We start from the raw sequence: 15,438 nt of genomic DNA, 5'->3' as shown, positions 1-15,438 counted from the left end.
AGTTTTTCTGTGAAGAAAGGTTCTTCAACTGGTATGTATTTCGTTCTCTTGTTATTTATTTTTCAAAGCATGCCTATAATTTGTTGTGAAATGCATATCTAGTTTGTTAGATTGTGAATGCGGTAATTCTGTCACAATGCGTTTGAAACGTTCTTGCTTCCGCTCAGAGGTACTTTTTGATAAGAGTTACTTCAGAGTTAACTTACTAATTATGGTTATATCGAGTAGACACAATTATATCTACAGTGAGGGGAGTGTAACTATTGGACTTTAATGATGTGACCCGGTAGTTAACGAATGTTGATTAATTAAGTTTAATGAGTTTAGTCAATTAATCTCGAATCGTTGGAGCTCATGATTTGTAGGAAAATTAGATCCCCATACTAGCTCACAAATGGAATAAACCTTATAATAGAGTGATGAGTTTAATTTGAAACGTTCAAATTCGAATTAAGGTAATTAGTAATTATATGTGATACAATTACACATTAATTATCGAATTAAACGAATTTGAAGAATTGAATAATATTTAAATTCGATTTAAATATTAAATACATGAACAAGGATTCATAGTTGTGGAATTGGTGTTTAATTAATTTAATATTTGATATTAAATTAATAGAATTAATTAAAATTTTTAATTAATTATTAATTTTATTTAAAAATTAATTATTGAATTAATTTTTGGTCAAGTTAATAAAATTTCGGTTTAGCTAAAGAATTTAAATCTGAAATTTGGTATTAATTTTGAAAAGGAATTTCAAAATTAATAAGAAAATTGATTTTTGGATAATTCCACTAAAGTGGGATTTTCCCACTATTGTGTCACCAAAATTCCACTAACTATTCGAGGTGAAGCTGTCCAATTCATGTGTAATTTGATTGCATGGAAGAAATCGAACAAAAGTTGGTTTCAATTGTTGAAATAAGAGGTCATGCATTCTGAATTCTTGGGAGAAAAACTGATGAAGAAAGTGTTTTTCATGTTCAGCTGAAAACCAGAAAAAACCTCTCTAAATATCCTCAATTCAGCTCATTTTGATTCCCACAAATCAATCTAAGGTCCAAAGAGAATAGTAGGGAAGATCTTTTGGTGGTCTACACCTTGTAACTTAGGAGATTGAAGCTGAATTTGAAGTTTAAAGTCATCAAAGGTGAGTCTTTTATGAAACCCTCTTTTTGTTTGATAAACATGCTTAATTTGATACTAAAATTGATGAATTAGAGTGCTTAATGATTCTGTTTTCTTCCGTTAATTGCATGCTAACTCTAACAAATTCAATGTGAAACTTCTTGATATTGCAAATGAATCATTTGCTCTGAGTGAGAAGATTCTAGAAGGAAAACTTATTTGGGAAATTCTCAAATCTCCACCAAAGAGATTTGGCGTAAAGGTCACTGCTATAGAAGAAACCCAGGATACTTTCACCATGAATGTTGATGATCTATTTCATTCTTTACTAACTTTTGAAATATCTTTTAGTGACAGGCCTAAGAAAAGAAATAAGGGAATTGCCTTGCAGTCATCAATTGAACAACATTCTGCTGAATTAGGAAAGGGTTCTGGCAAAAATTTCTCTGATGCAATCGCACCCCTTTTGCTGAAGTTTGTTTTCACTCTCCTAAATCGACAAAGAATGGAAATATTTCTAGCGCATTTGTTTACAGATCTCAATGGTTTAAGGACTCTGACAAACCAAAAGTGGTTGACTCAAACAAAGATAAGTTATTTCGTTGTAGAGAAGAAGGTTTTGGTCACTATTAGTCTGAATATCCTACATTCTTGAAACATCAAAACAAAAGTTACGTCATGACTTTGTCTGATGAAGAGTTGGATGTCAGTAGTGAGTTTGAAGAAGATGTCAAGGCTTTTGTCAATTGTAGTTCGTCCGCCAATTCTAAAAATAAAAAAACTAATGGATGAACTCACTGCAATAGTTGGTAATAATGAATTATCTGACTCATCAATTACAGATGTCTATCGTGAGCTATATAAGCAGAAATATGAGGATGTGAAGGCTCTTGATATCCAGAAAGGAATGATAGAATCTCTTATTGTTGATAACTCTCGTCTTAGGTCTGTCATTTCTGACTTGAAGCATAAACTCAATAAAGTTAAAGTTGAAAAAGAGTCGATGTATAATTCTATTCGGATGTTAAATTCTAGAACAGATCACCTTGATAAAATCATCTCTAAAAGTAAGCCACCCAGGGATGCTCGAGACATTGGATTCTCTAGTTCCATCAGTTCAAAAGGAAGGTAACCTTAAGATAAAGAAAAACAGAAAATTATGTTTGTAAAAGAAATAGAACCTTGGAGAAATTCGCAACTTGAATGTTCTACCACAACTCAATTTCGAAATAAGATACAAGTGAATAGAGTGTAGTGGATCTATCATTTTGGTGGAAAAAGAGGTCACATAAAACCCTACTGTTACCAGCTTCATGGGTATCATAATCGTGAGAACCCCACATTGTTTACTAGGCATGTATTCAACAAGAAATCAAATACTTCCCCTGTAAAGAAAGTGTGGAAAATTAAAACTAGTCAAAATCTGTGTAATGTGATTCTCACATCTCTTTGATCTTCAACAAAAAATGATTGGTTATTTGACAGCAGGTGATCGAGGCACATGACTGGCGAAAAGAACCATGTTTCTCACATTAAGGCGATTGGATCAGATCAAGTCACTTTTGGTGATGGAGCCATTGGAAAGATTATTGGCAAAGGGAAACTGAAATATTTTGGACTACCTATTCTTGATGATGTGATGTTAGTTGAAGGGTTGACAACAAATCTTATCTGTATAAGTTAACTCTGTGATCAAGGGCTGAATGTAAACTTTACAAGAGATGGTTGTGTCGTCACAGATAATGCTAAAACTCTTGCCATGACAAGAAAGTGCTCTACAAACAACTGCTATATGTGGACCCTTATAAGCTCCAACCATAATTGCCTTGTATCTAACCATGATAGAATAGCTTTGTGGCACAAGCATTTTGGATATGTCGGTAGAAAAACCATATAAAAGAATGTGATGAGAAATGTTGTGATTGTCCTTTCAAATGTCAGGAACTATGAAAGGGTTATATGTGGAGAATGCGAAGAAGGGAAACAAACGAGAGTGCCTCATAAATAGGCATAAGTAATTGTTACAAATCGCATCCTCGAGCTGATTCATATAGACCTTATGGACTCATATAAGTAGAAAGCTTGGAGGAAAAAATTATGTCATGGTCTATGTTGATGACTTTTCCAGATACACGTGGGTTAAATTTATAAGAGATAAGTATGCGTCATTTCAAGTGCTCAAAACTCTCTATCTCCCATTGCAAAGAGAAAAGGATTGAACATTGTCTGTATACACATTGATCATGGAAGGGAATTTGAAATTAGTCAATTTACTGATTTTTGTCACTTCAAAGGTATACATCACGAGTTCTCTACCCTCATCACGCCTCAGCAGAATGGAATTTTCGAACGAAGGAACCAAACCTTATAGGAGATGGCTCAAGCTATGCTTCATGCTTTTGACCTCCCATATCATTTTTGGGCTGAAGCCCTGAATACTACTTGTCACATACATAATCGGATTGCTATTTGGCCTGGTACTGGCTACACAAATTATGAAATTTTAAGGGGGAGGAAACCTAATATCAAATACTTTCATATTTTCGGCAATCCATGTTTTATATTAGTTGATCAAGATCCAAATGAAAAATGAGATTCCAAAAGTAATGAAAGAATTTTTCTTGGGTACTCAGTAAATAGCAGAGCCTATAGAGTCTATAACAAGGTACAAAGAGCGTTATGGAGTCTATCAATGTTGTCCTAGATTATTTGAATGAAGAAAGAGGGAGTGTTGAGGCGATTGAAGACGATGATGTTGATGCTGTGACAGATGGGAGTAAATCTAAATTGGTTGTCTCACAAACTGCTGATAACAATTCCTTTGACAAGTCTGTAAATCCTGAAGACTATATAGTCTCGAATAGTGAAGAGAATCATAAACGTTCTAAGCAACCCTCTAATAGTATCTTGAAGAATCATCCTCCCAGCAATATTATAGAAGATGTTGATTCTGGAGTTTTCATCAGAAAAAGGGAAATAGTGGACTACCTCCAAATGATTGATAACATTTGTTTCACATCCTTTATGAACCCAAAAATACTTTTGAAGTCTCGAAAGATGAGTGTTGGATTAATGCAATGCAAAAAGAACTTATGCAATTTGAAAGACTTCAAGTCTAGATGTTGGTCCCACGACCTGTTTCAACAAATGTCATTGGCATAAAATGGATCATCGAGAGTAAATCTGATGTAGGTTGAATGGTCATAAGAAATAAGGCTCGCCTGGTCACTCAAAGGTACTCTCAAATAGAAGGTGTTGACTTTGATGAGACGTTTGCTCTTGTAGCACGTCTGGAAGCCATCAGACTTTTGCTAAGTGTTGCCTGGTTCCTCAAGTTCATACTTTACCAGATGGATTTCAAAAGTACCTTTCTCAATGGGTACTTAAATGAAGAAGTCTATGTCGAGCGATCTTAAGGATTTGTTGATCCTAATCACCCTGATTATGTATACAAGCTTCAAAAAGCTTAGTATGGCCTGAAGCAAGCACCTTGTGCTTGGTATGATCATTTATCTGAATTTCTTCTTAAACAGGGATATGTGAGAAGGAGAATTGACCAAATGTTTTTTGTGAAGAAAGAACAGGGGAGCCTTATAATTACCCAAGTTTATTTTGGATCACATTGTGTTTGGAGGAATGTCACAGCATCTCGTGGATCGTTTTGTAAATCAAATACATACTGAATTTTAAATGAGCTTTGTGGGCCAGTTAAAATATTTCTTATGTCTCCAGATCAAACAGCTTAAAGATGGAATTTTCATCTCTCACAGAAAATATGCAAGGGATTAAAAAGGTTTGGACTTGAAAATGCTCGTACAAAGACAACCCCTGTTCCCACTCATGTTAAAATGACTAAAGACCCCAATGGGTTATGTGTTGATAAGAGCCTGTATCAAAGTATTATTGGGAGTTTACTTTACCTCACTACCAATAGGCCTGGCATTTCTTTTGCCGTTGGGATCTTTGCCAGATATCAAGCGAAACCTAAAGTTGGTCATTTATTGAGTGCCAAGCGAATCATCGAATACATTAATGGTACATGTGAGTATGATCTTCTATATTCTTTTGACACTAACCGCTCTCTAGTTGGTTATTGTGATGCAAATTATGATGAAAGCTCAAAAGATAGAAAAAGCATTCCAGGTGGATGTTTCCTTTTAAGAAACAATTTGGTGTCCTGGTTTTGCAAGAAATAAAAATGTCTCTCTATCCACTACTAAAGCCAAGTATGTTACTGCAGATAGTAGTTGCACTCAGCTTCTCTGGATGAAATAGATGCTTAGAGAATATGATGTCAGCAAATGGTATGACATTGTATTGTGACAACTTGAGCGCAATCAATATTTCTAAGAACCCAATTCAACACAATAGAACAAAACATATTGACATCAAACACCATTTCATTCGAGAATTGGTTGAAAGAAAATAGATTGTCTTGGAACATATTCAAACTGAAAATCAGATTGCTAACATCTTCAAAGGCTCTCAATGCTAAATAGTTTGAGGTTCTTCGAAGGGTTAGGGAGAGCCTAAGTCATGTGAGAATGAGTCTTACACCTAGGGGGAGCCGAGGTTATTAGTTGACTGATAAAGTTGTACGAGAGACACTGTAATCGTGCATTCATTACAGATAAGTTTTCGTTGTAATTGTTTTTCATTAATGTTAGTGAAGTTATCTTTCTTGGACACTTTGCCCCATAGATGTAGGTGATTTACAATGAATTGGTTTATCAATCTCGGGTGTCATTCTCTTGTGTTTTATTTTAAATGTCTTGTGAATTGCTATAACATCAGTTATAACATTGTTAAATTGCAATAGACACCTCCTTATCATTTTCAAATCTCAATCTCTTGTTTGGTGGGATGATAGTCCTAGTTGGCTATCTTTTTTAGTGGAGGTGGATTTGGCATCATCATCTTTATAATTGTTTGCCTATTTGTTCATCCAAGAAAATATATAGGATAACACTGCCTGAATTAAAAAAAGGAAAAAATATCTTTTAAAATGGACTATTCATGATAGTAGCCTTCTTATTTTACTAATCATCAAGATACATAAGAAAATAACAACATTTTTTGGTACATTTCTCTAGCTCTTTCACTAGCATTTGCCATATAATCAACAAACACACGACAATACAGATAACAAGACGAGCAACATAGATCATGAGATGAATTATCTTCAAGTTTTGAGGAAATTTTCGAACCATTTGCCTGAGAGCTTTGGAATTCTCTTCAAATTGTTTTTGTAATCAATGTAGTAGAGGCCAAAACGAACAGCATATCCACTTGCCCATTCAAAGTTATCCAAAAATGACCATGCAAAGTATCCACTTACCCTTACCCCAGCCCTACAATAATAATTTCCAAAAAAAAATTGTATATATGAGAAATTTCTTCTACGTACATGAAAAAATTTAATATATTTCATGAGATTGTTCAAAACTTCTTTTAATTAGTTGATTGTGATGAAAATCTTGAAAAGATATGGAGATCTCTCAATATTTATAAGATATATATAGGTTATGCTCTCATTTAATTTTGAGATGAAATTTTATGTTTATCGAATATGATATTCGGACTTGTGAAGTCCATGTGTGTTTTAAACCACATACTCGCGTCACACATGGACTTTATAGAGGCACTATCTCGAAAGAGATATGTTGAGTATCTTAAATTGAAAAAATTGGAGAGATCTCATAATTTTTGTCACATACATAAGTTATTTCCTTAATCGTCCATTTGTTTCGAGATGAAATCCATGTTTATCTAAGAGCATGTCAAAGGGAGACGTAACTAGATTTTTCATACTTACTTCATTGCTTCGTGAATACTGTAAAGATGGTCGTGATGGTACTTGACTCTAGCCTTGTCCATGATCATTTCATCAAATGGGGGTCCTTCAATTTCAAGATATCCTACAAAATATGATTTTAAATAATTAAAAAAAAGTGGAATTAATTATGTATATTTTTTCAAATAATTTTTTTGGTTAGGTGCATCTTGAGTTGCACCCATCTTTATATGTTCCATCAAAGTGGCCAATCACAAGCTACCACATGAATTTTTTTTAAAAAAATTGTTGATCTTATTCTCTTTGTGATCGAAGGGGATGCATGGAAATGGTGTAGCTTGAATTGTACCAAGTATTACTCTATTTTTTTTTTTTCTAAACTTATAGATTTTCAATTCATACCATTCTCTGTGATATGGATAATTGGATCTTGGTATTTGGTCTTTGTATAGATCAATAAATTCTTCAATCCTTCTGGATAAACAGCAAGCCAAGATATTGCACTAAACTATATATATATATACACATATAGAACATAATCAAAATAGATGGTTAGAACGAAGATAAATGGATAATAATACATAGTAGTACAGATTAATCGATGAAGAAATATTCACGTAAGTTACCTTGGGACCAATTGAAACTCCATTACGATCAGCTACAATAATAGAAAAAAACATTACAAAATGTTAAACAAAACGCATGAATATCAAAACATCCAAGTGCTGGACAATAAAGGCCTAAAGCACAAATTTGAACAAACAATTAAAGGATGAAAAAGAAAAAGGAAATTGAAAAATCACTTGAATATAGATGAACTAGTAATTTGAGAGTAATTAAAATTAAAACACATACTTGATAAATTAGCTCTATAATCTGTCAAGTAGCTTGGTTGTGGACCAGGTGCTTTGGGATTGTCTTTTGCATAATTAGCAGTGTAGTAATTTAATCCAAGGAAATCAATTGAGCCTTTAATTGAAGCACTTTCTTCTTCTGAAAACTTTGGTAATCTCTCTTTTACCAATTCCCTCATAATAGGTGGATAATCTCCATAGGTTATTGGATGCATGAACCTATATAAATGTATTTAATGTTAGTTCATTATATGAACAGAGTTTGATTTTTCTTTTATATATATATATATATATATACACACTATTTTTCGAGTTGGAGGAAGTGGATAACAACACAAATAAACTTATAGAAGTAGTGTAAGAAGTGATTATAAGCTTAGGACATGTTTGAGAGTGTTTATGAAATGCTCAAAATCAATTTTGTTCATTTTCAAAGTCACTCAGAAGCATATTATTAATCCTTCAAAATAAATTTTGGTGACATGAAAATTGCAATTAGAAATGTAAAAATAAATATTGAACTTATTTTACGTGTTTGCAGTGATTTTGAACATGAAAAAATGGAAAATTTTCAAAATCACTCTCAAATCACATATATTTGATTAAATTTAATGTAGAAAACAAAAACAAAAAATTAAGCTCACTGGATAATAATTTAGTTTTCGGTATAGTTTTTAAAAATGAAGTATATAAATATTAGTTCAACTGATCATAAGGTTCTTTGTTTACTAATGTTTTCCAAATTAGAACCAAAACTAATAAAACTAAAGAAAAAAAAAAGAATTTGAATAAACATTTTATTTTTATTCTTTTTAGAAAGAAAAACATATTTTTGTTTTTAGAATTTTTTCAAAGAATTCAAATCTTTTTTTAATAAATGTGATCATACAGTGACAACATGAAAAAATATAAATTTTTTTTTTTAAAAAAATGAAAAATAAAATCATTATCGCTAATTTGGTCTAAAGTATTGTTCGAGAACTATTTTTTTTAAAGTTTCATGTTTTTAAAATGTATTTATTTTCTCACAAATTCTTAACAAGTTTCATACCTTTCTTGAAAAATACACATTTCAATTTTAAGTCAATTTTAAGAAATAATTTTTTGAAAATATTTATAAAAGTAGGTAATAAAGCAATAAAATTAGGATCAGTGCATTTATAAGATTAATTTTCAAAAATAGAAAAAAAAAAAAAAAAAAAAAAGAATATTATTAAAGTGAAATATTGCTTACCAGCCAAGAATAAAATCAAGAGCTCGAATTGCAGCTTTTTTGTCTGCCTCACTATTTGAATATGGAACATACCAAACCGTCACTAAGGTGATGCCAATTTTACCCTTTTGATATGCCTATGAAAATTTCTAAAATGATTAAATTTACATTTAATTAATTAACAATTCGAAGGTGTTAAAAGTTCAATATTATAGATATTCAAATAGTTGGGAAGTCCTCTTCAAAGTATATTTGATCATTCTAATTTCATACATTGTCAACATCCATATGTTCAAATCTTTAAAAATACATCAAATGATTTACTAAATGTAGTACCTATTTTTATATATTTAAGAGAATGATTATTAGATATTAAAGTTTCAAATTCATAATGTTAGAGTCAGAGAACCTGATATTTTGTTCTGTAAATTTTGACAGCGGCTGCATGAGCGAGAAGTTGATAATGACCAACAATGTATGGTTCAGTGCCAGAATCTCCACCAAAGCAATGAAATGGTTGCCAAGAAGAACATCTACCGGGAGCATTGGCTCCTTGGGCATAGCCTCCCATACTGAAGCTCCATGGCTCATTGAGAGTGATCCAATGCTTCACTCTATCTCCAAATTCTTTGAAGCAAAGTTCAGCATAATCTCGAAAATCATCCCTATAATTAATTTTTAGAATATTTTAAAATATAATTTATGTTTCTAAAAAAATAAAACAAGCAAACATTGAGAATTCTTAAACCACTTATTGACACAAAACCTTAAACTAATAGGTGAATGTAGATTTAATTATATATTACTTAACCAGAGTAAATTTGTACTGTTTTTACAAATAACTTGATCAAAACTCTTAAAGAAAATAATGAAAATAAAAGTAGAAAACCTCTCAAGCAAAAATTAAACTTGTATGGTTCAAACATCCTTTATTATTTAAATGCAAACTTATCTTTTAAAAAAAAAATTAGAAATAACTTATCAACCTCTCAAGGACAAGCAACAATTACTTATTTAATATCAATTTAAGTATTACTTAACTAGCTGTTATTTAATAATTTTATTAAGGTTAAAGATTTGAATCTTTCTATTTCGATTATAATACTTTTGTTGGAAAATGTTGGAATTTTATATTCTATTAATGCATGAGAATATGAAAGGTTCATACTTACACAATCTGATGTCCCCTAAAGCCTCCATATTCATCTTCTAAAGCTTGGGGAGTGTCCCAATGAAAAAGGGTGACATAGGGTTGCATGCCTTTGAAATTAAGAGTGTGAATACTAATAATATTAAATCCATAAAATAAAACTAATTAAGGAGATATTATAAAAATACCCACCATTTCCAAGTAGTTCATTGATGAGATTGTTGTAGTATTCAATTCCTTTCTTGTTCACTCCTCCACTAAGTTTTCCCTCTGTAATAATAATAAATGAAAGTATAATGTAAAAAATGTAAAATAAAAGGACATGCTTGAATACATCAAAGATCCATGAATAATATGCTAAGTTTTTGAAAGAGATTCCATTTCAAAACTGTCTTTATTGAGGAGTTGTATTTAAGTTATATTTTTATTAACAAATTTAAAAATAATTTGATAAAATTTAAGTTGAGTAGTCAACTAAAAAAGCACAACTTACTTTTCTATATAAACATTTACAACATCAAAATAATTAGAAAAATTATTCTAAATGACAAAATTGCTGATAATATTTACAAATAATAACAAAATATCACAGTCTATCTATGATAGATTGCGATAGACTACTATATGTGTCTATCATGATACAGATAGAAACATATAATAGTTTATTGCAATCTATCATGGTTTATCGTAAATAGATATTGAAATTTTATTATATTTGTAAATAATTTGACTTTAGTGTACCATTTAGTATTTTGCTTTTTATTTTTTAATATTAAATTTCTAAACATCACTTCGATCTATTGATGTTTTGTCGTCTATACATTTTAAGAGTATTTCTCAAAATTTGAAAATTATTACAATTTTTTTTAAAAAAAAATCAATTTAAAAAATTGGCTAAGAATTTGAGATGTTTGTATAGAAAATTTGAAAATTAGCATAATTTTCAAAATAAATAAATGATTATCACATAGAGTTTAAAACACCTTCACTCAAAACGATCGAAATTTTTTAATATTTTTTGCACATTAAAATAATTACTTATAGACTCTATATTCTGGAAGGAAACATGAACTTCATTTATATGAAAAAGACTTTAATACTAAAAATATTGCCAAATAGTAATTTCAAACAACTTATATATTTACCAGCCTATTATTTCTTCTCAATAATTTTTATTATTTTAAAATATAAAAATAAAAAATAAAGTATAATTGTAAACAATAACTCAACCCTTTTTTCTTACTTGGCAAAACTCTAGACCAAGCAATTGAGAATCTGTAAGCATTGAAGCCAATTTTCTTCAAAATGGCAACATCTTCCTGCATTAAAAAGAATTTATCCATTAATTTTTTAATAAATATAAGTAATAAAAAATGATGTCAATAAATTAATAATATAATAAAGCCTAAACATTTTCGTATTGTTTACGCACCTTATAACGATGGTATTGATCAATAGCTACATCTCCATTGCTGTGATCGTAAATTTTCTCTACAATTTTACAAACGATCAAGTAAGTCTTTTTTTCTTTTTCTTTTTTTTTTTTTCATTCTTTTAGTGTTTGATTTATTTCTTTGGATTTAGACATTATTTACACAAATTGTATAATCTTTTTTCCTCTAATTCTTTCTAATTTGATTTTTAAAGTTTTAGAAGTTTTTATAATGACTTGCTTTTTAATAGGATAAAGAATGATTTCATTTTAAAACGGATCGTATAAAATGTGTGCCTAGATTTTTCTATTTATAAAAATCTTCCGTTCAGTTTTTGCTGACATATTACAATAAATAAAAAGAAAGAAAAAACGAATACATTAACCTTTAGTATAAAGATTTCTATCAACTATGATTATATTGAGCTATAATTGGAAAGCTCACTAGAAATTTTTTATTGAGGAATAATTTTTAAATGCTTCTAAACCTATATTAAATTTTGGGGGATTTTGAAAAACACAAAAATATGAAAAAAATATATACCCAAATAGTAAAATTTAATTATAGTTGTGATAGACATAGTTATCAATATTTATCACACATAGACGTAGTGATAAAAGTTGATACAAGTTTATCACTAATAGGTAGATAGAAATCTATCAATATTTATCGGTGATAGAAACCAATAGAAGTCTATTGCTGATAGAGGCTGATAAAAGCCTATCAATGTCTATCATGATATAAGTCTATCATTCATAATATCAGTGATAGAAAATGGTACAAATCTATCATTGATAGAGGTTGATAAAAGTTGATAGTGTCATCAATGTTTTTTTTTTTTTTGTTAATTCTGTAAATAGTTTGCCATTTTTCTTATTTATAAAAATTTCTCTTAAATTTTAGATTAAAATATCATTTTGGTCCAAATACTTTAAAGTTTGTTCAATTTTAATTCCTCTACTTTCAGTCATCCAATTCTAGTCTTTGTAATTTTCATAAATCTTAAAATTAGTTAGCTAGTTTATTGCTTATTTTTTTAAAACTTTTGGTTAACTATTAATATTTTTTAATTATAAATTATGAAAATATATTTACAATTTTGTAATTCCTTATATGAACATTAGAATTACTAGTTAAATGAATTTCATTAAAAATTAACTTTGAGTACAAAATTTAATAACATTTATTGAAAGTTACTAAAAATGAACAATTGAAAGTACAAGGATTAAAATTAAACAAACTTCAAAGTGTAGAGATCGAAATGGTATCTTAACCTATTTTATAATATTTCTACGTAACATAAAAAGTAGTAGGAAGAATTGCACACATACTCAAAGTTAAGTAAAGAAGACAACAAAAATAAGATAATACATCTAAATATTGGTAAAGAAAAAATAAGCCTAGTTCAATCGATAAAAAGTTTGTATAATCAAACTAGCTCAATGCGAGAAATTTGATTTCTCCACCATCAAGTATTTAAAAAAATGATCAATAATTGTATAAAAAATAGAATAAATGGACATCAATGATGAATTATATCATGTTCTTCTTCAACAATACTTTAATTTTGTAGTTTTTAAGTAATAATTTATAATTCCTAGGTAGTCCTTAAGGAAAATAGATATAGTACATTGGTTTGTTTGTCACTTTTAACATTTTAGGATATCTTCCTCATTTTTATATGGAGGAAACCAAACACAAAGGTATAAAAAGAATTAATCATAATCATATTATATATGATTTACAATATTTTCAAAAAGAGAGTAAATTACAAGAAAACAAGTTAAGAGAAAGAGACCTGGGTGTTGGTGAGTAAAGGTATCCCATATACTTGGTCTTTTTCCATCCTCATTGGCAGCACCTTCAAACTGAAATTAAAAGAAAATTAAAAAAAAGTAAAGTCAAATAAAATCACTTAAGAAAACTAAATATATTAATAAATTATTCTTTTAATATTGTTTTCAAATATAAAAAATGAATCAAATTATTTACCAATATAGTAAAATATCATTGTCTATCAGTGATTGACACTAATAGGCATTTATTTAATGTCTATCGTTATCTATCATCAATAGACACTGATAGAATAAATTTTCAATTTTCAATTTTTACTTCTGATAGTATTTTGTTCATCAAATGGAGGGATCTAAGCTTTTCAAAGTGTAATAATCAAATTCCCAATCATAAAGATTCTGAGATTTTGACAAACATATATGAAATAAGTCACCATTAAAAAATAATAATAAAAAAATATCAGAGGTAACCTTTTTTACAAATTGCATATTATGTTATAATTTTTTAATGAATATATGAAAACCGTGTTTTTATTAATTGTTTCTATTCAAACCATAAAATGATTGTTATCAAATATAAAAAAATGAACCAAAATATTTACACAATATAGCAAAATTTTAGAATTATCAATAATGGATAATAAATTTTCGTTAGGTACATTTCTTAAAAGGAGAAATATATTGCACTAACAATTGAGGGCCAATTAGGTGGATTAAGTACATTTTTAAAAAATACATTTTCTTTTAAACACGAAAACGATTTAAAATAATAATTTTTTTTTTAGAAAAAAACCCTCTTATATTTGGTTAAACTTAATTGGTTCCTCAACAATTTTATTTGGTACACGAAATATTTTGCTAATGTGACATTATTATAAACAATAACTATTAACTAACACTAGAACATTAATTGACGGTCGATATTGGTCGTAGTAGTAGTCGACCATGGTAGTCATCGACATTTGGCAATGAACAATGATGGTAAATACTCGTTGGCAACAAAAATGGTGAAAGTGAAGACAAAGATATTTAGGTAGGAAAGTGTAAAGATATTTTTGTCATTTTCATGTATGATGAAAATGTAAGAGGATTTTCAGTTAAACGCTCAAACATTTTTTTTTCCTTCTAAAAATTGATTTGGATTAGTGTTTCATTCCTAATGACTTTTTTCTTAAACTCAATGTTTAAAAAGTCAATTTCGATAGTTGTCGGACACTACAAATTTTGTTTAAACAACTCATTTTTAAAATCAAACACTCAAAACGTTAATCCAAACACAACATTAACTTGAGAGAATAATAAAATCATTAAGAAACGTTTTGTAAAAGTTATTTATTGAAGTTACATTAAAATGAAATGTAACTCTTTCTTACCTGATAAGCAGAAGATGCTGAGCCAAAAATGAAATCTTTAGGAAAGAAACTTCTTTTGACTACATCAATAGAGTGTGGAGAGGGTTCCTTGGCTTTTGCAGCTACAAGAAAAAGAAGAAATACAAAGCTAAGAAAGGGATAACTATGTTTGAAAGCCATACTTTGTTTTTTTTGTTTGGGAATGAGAGAGTATTGCTCTCACCACACTCCTATTTATAGAGGGTATGGGAAGCCATGTAAGAAAATTTTGTCATTATTATTATATTTTAATTTTATGTTTATATTTCTACGAAACCATTAATTAATAATCTTAATTTTTTAATATTTTGTTTTTATTATAGCTAAAGAGCATGTGTTGTTCCTTTTGCTTAATCATGAGAAGTGTATTAGATAACATGAATTCCATCTAATAAGTAATTGATAATAAGAGAAGTAATCCATCTATTTTATAAAAAGTGTGAGACCCTTCATTTTCTCAATGTGACATTTTGACCATGTGTATCTAAAGATGGTGTTTCTTAAGGTTTTAATATTCTCAGATTGGATCTTTTTTATTTATTTTTTTTATTACATCCCGTTTAGGTTTCCTGGTTTTGATAGAATATTGGATAACATAGAATTTCATCTCAAAATCAATTGGTCATGAGAGGAGTATATTTTCTTATTTAAAATTTTTTGGGTGTTTATTCTAGAGTA

The 15,438-nt window shown here is 29.3% G+C and overlaps 1 protein-coding gene across 1 annotated transcript; it reads right to left on the bottom strand.

Annotated features, from left to right (window-relative positions):
- Nucleotides 1-6,109: 6,109 nt before the first annotated feature.
- LOC120071535 (cyanogenic beta-glucosidase-like) lies at nucleotides 6,110-14,919 on the bottom strand. Its single transcript, XM_039023863.2, has 13 exons — nucleotides 14,743-14,919; nucleotides 13,375-13,444; nucleotides 11,576-11,634; nucleotides 11,387-11,462; nucleotides 10,336-10,413; nucleotides 10,166-10,253; nucleotides 9,403-9,658; nucleotides 9,015-9,130; nucleotides 7,782-7,999; nucleotides 7,553-7,584; nucleotides 7,329-7,434; nucleotides 6,948-7,050; nucleotides 6,110-6,483 (listed from the first exon to the last, which is right to left on the bottom strand). The coding sequence occupies exons 1-13, from the start codon at nucleotides 14,899-14,901 to the stop codon at nucleotides 6,315-6,317; spliced, it is 1,530 nt and encodes a 509-aa protein (XP_038879791.2). The 5' UTR covers nucleotides 14,902-14,919; the 3' UTR covers nucleotides 6,110-6,314.
- Between the last annotated feature and the right edge of the window lie 519 nt (nucleotides 14,920-15,438).

The sequence above is a fragment of the Benincasa hispida genome, chromosome 2 (genome assembly GCF_027475165.1).
Source record: "Benincasa hispida cultivar pf3 chromosome 2, pf3_genome.v1.1, whole genome shotgun sequence".
NCBI classification, from domain to species: Eukaryota; Viridiplantae; Streptophyta; class Magnoliopsida; order Cucurbitales; family Cucurbitaceae; genus Benincasa; species Benincasa hispida.
Note: the sequence above shows the minus strand (reverse complement) of the source record. Positions and strands in the feature narration are given on the sequence as shown.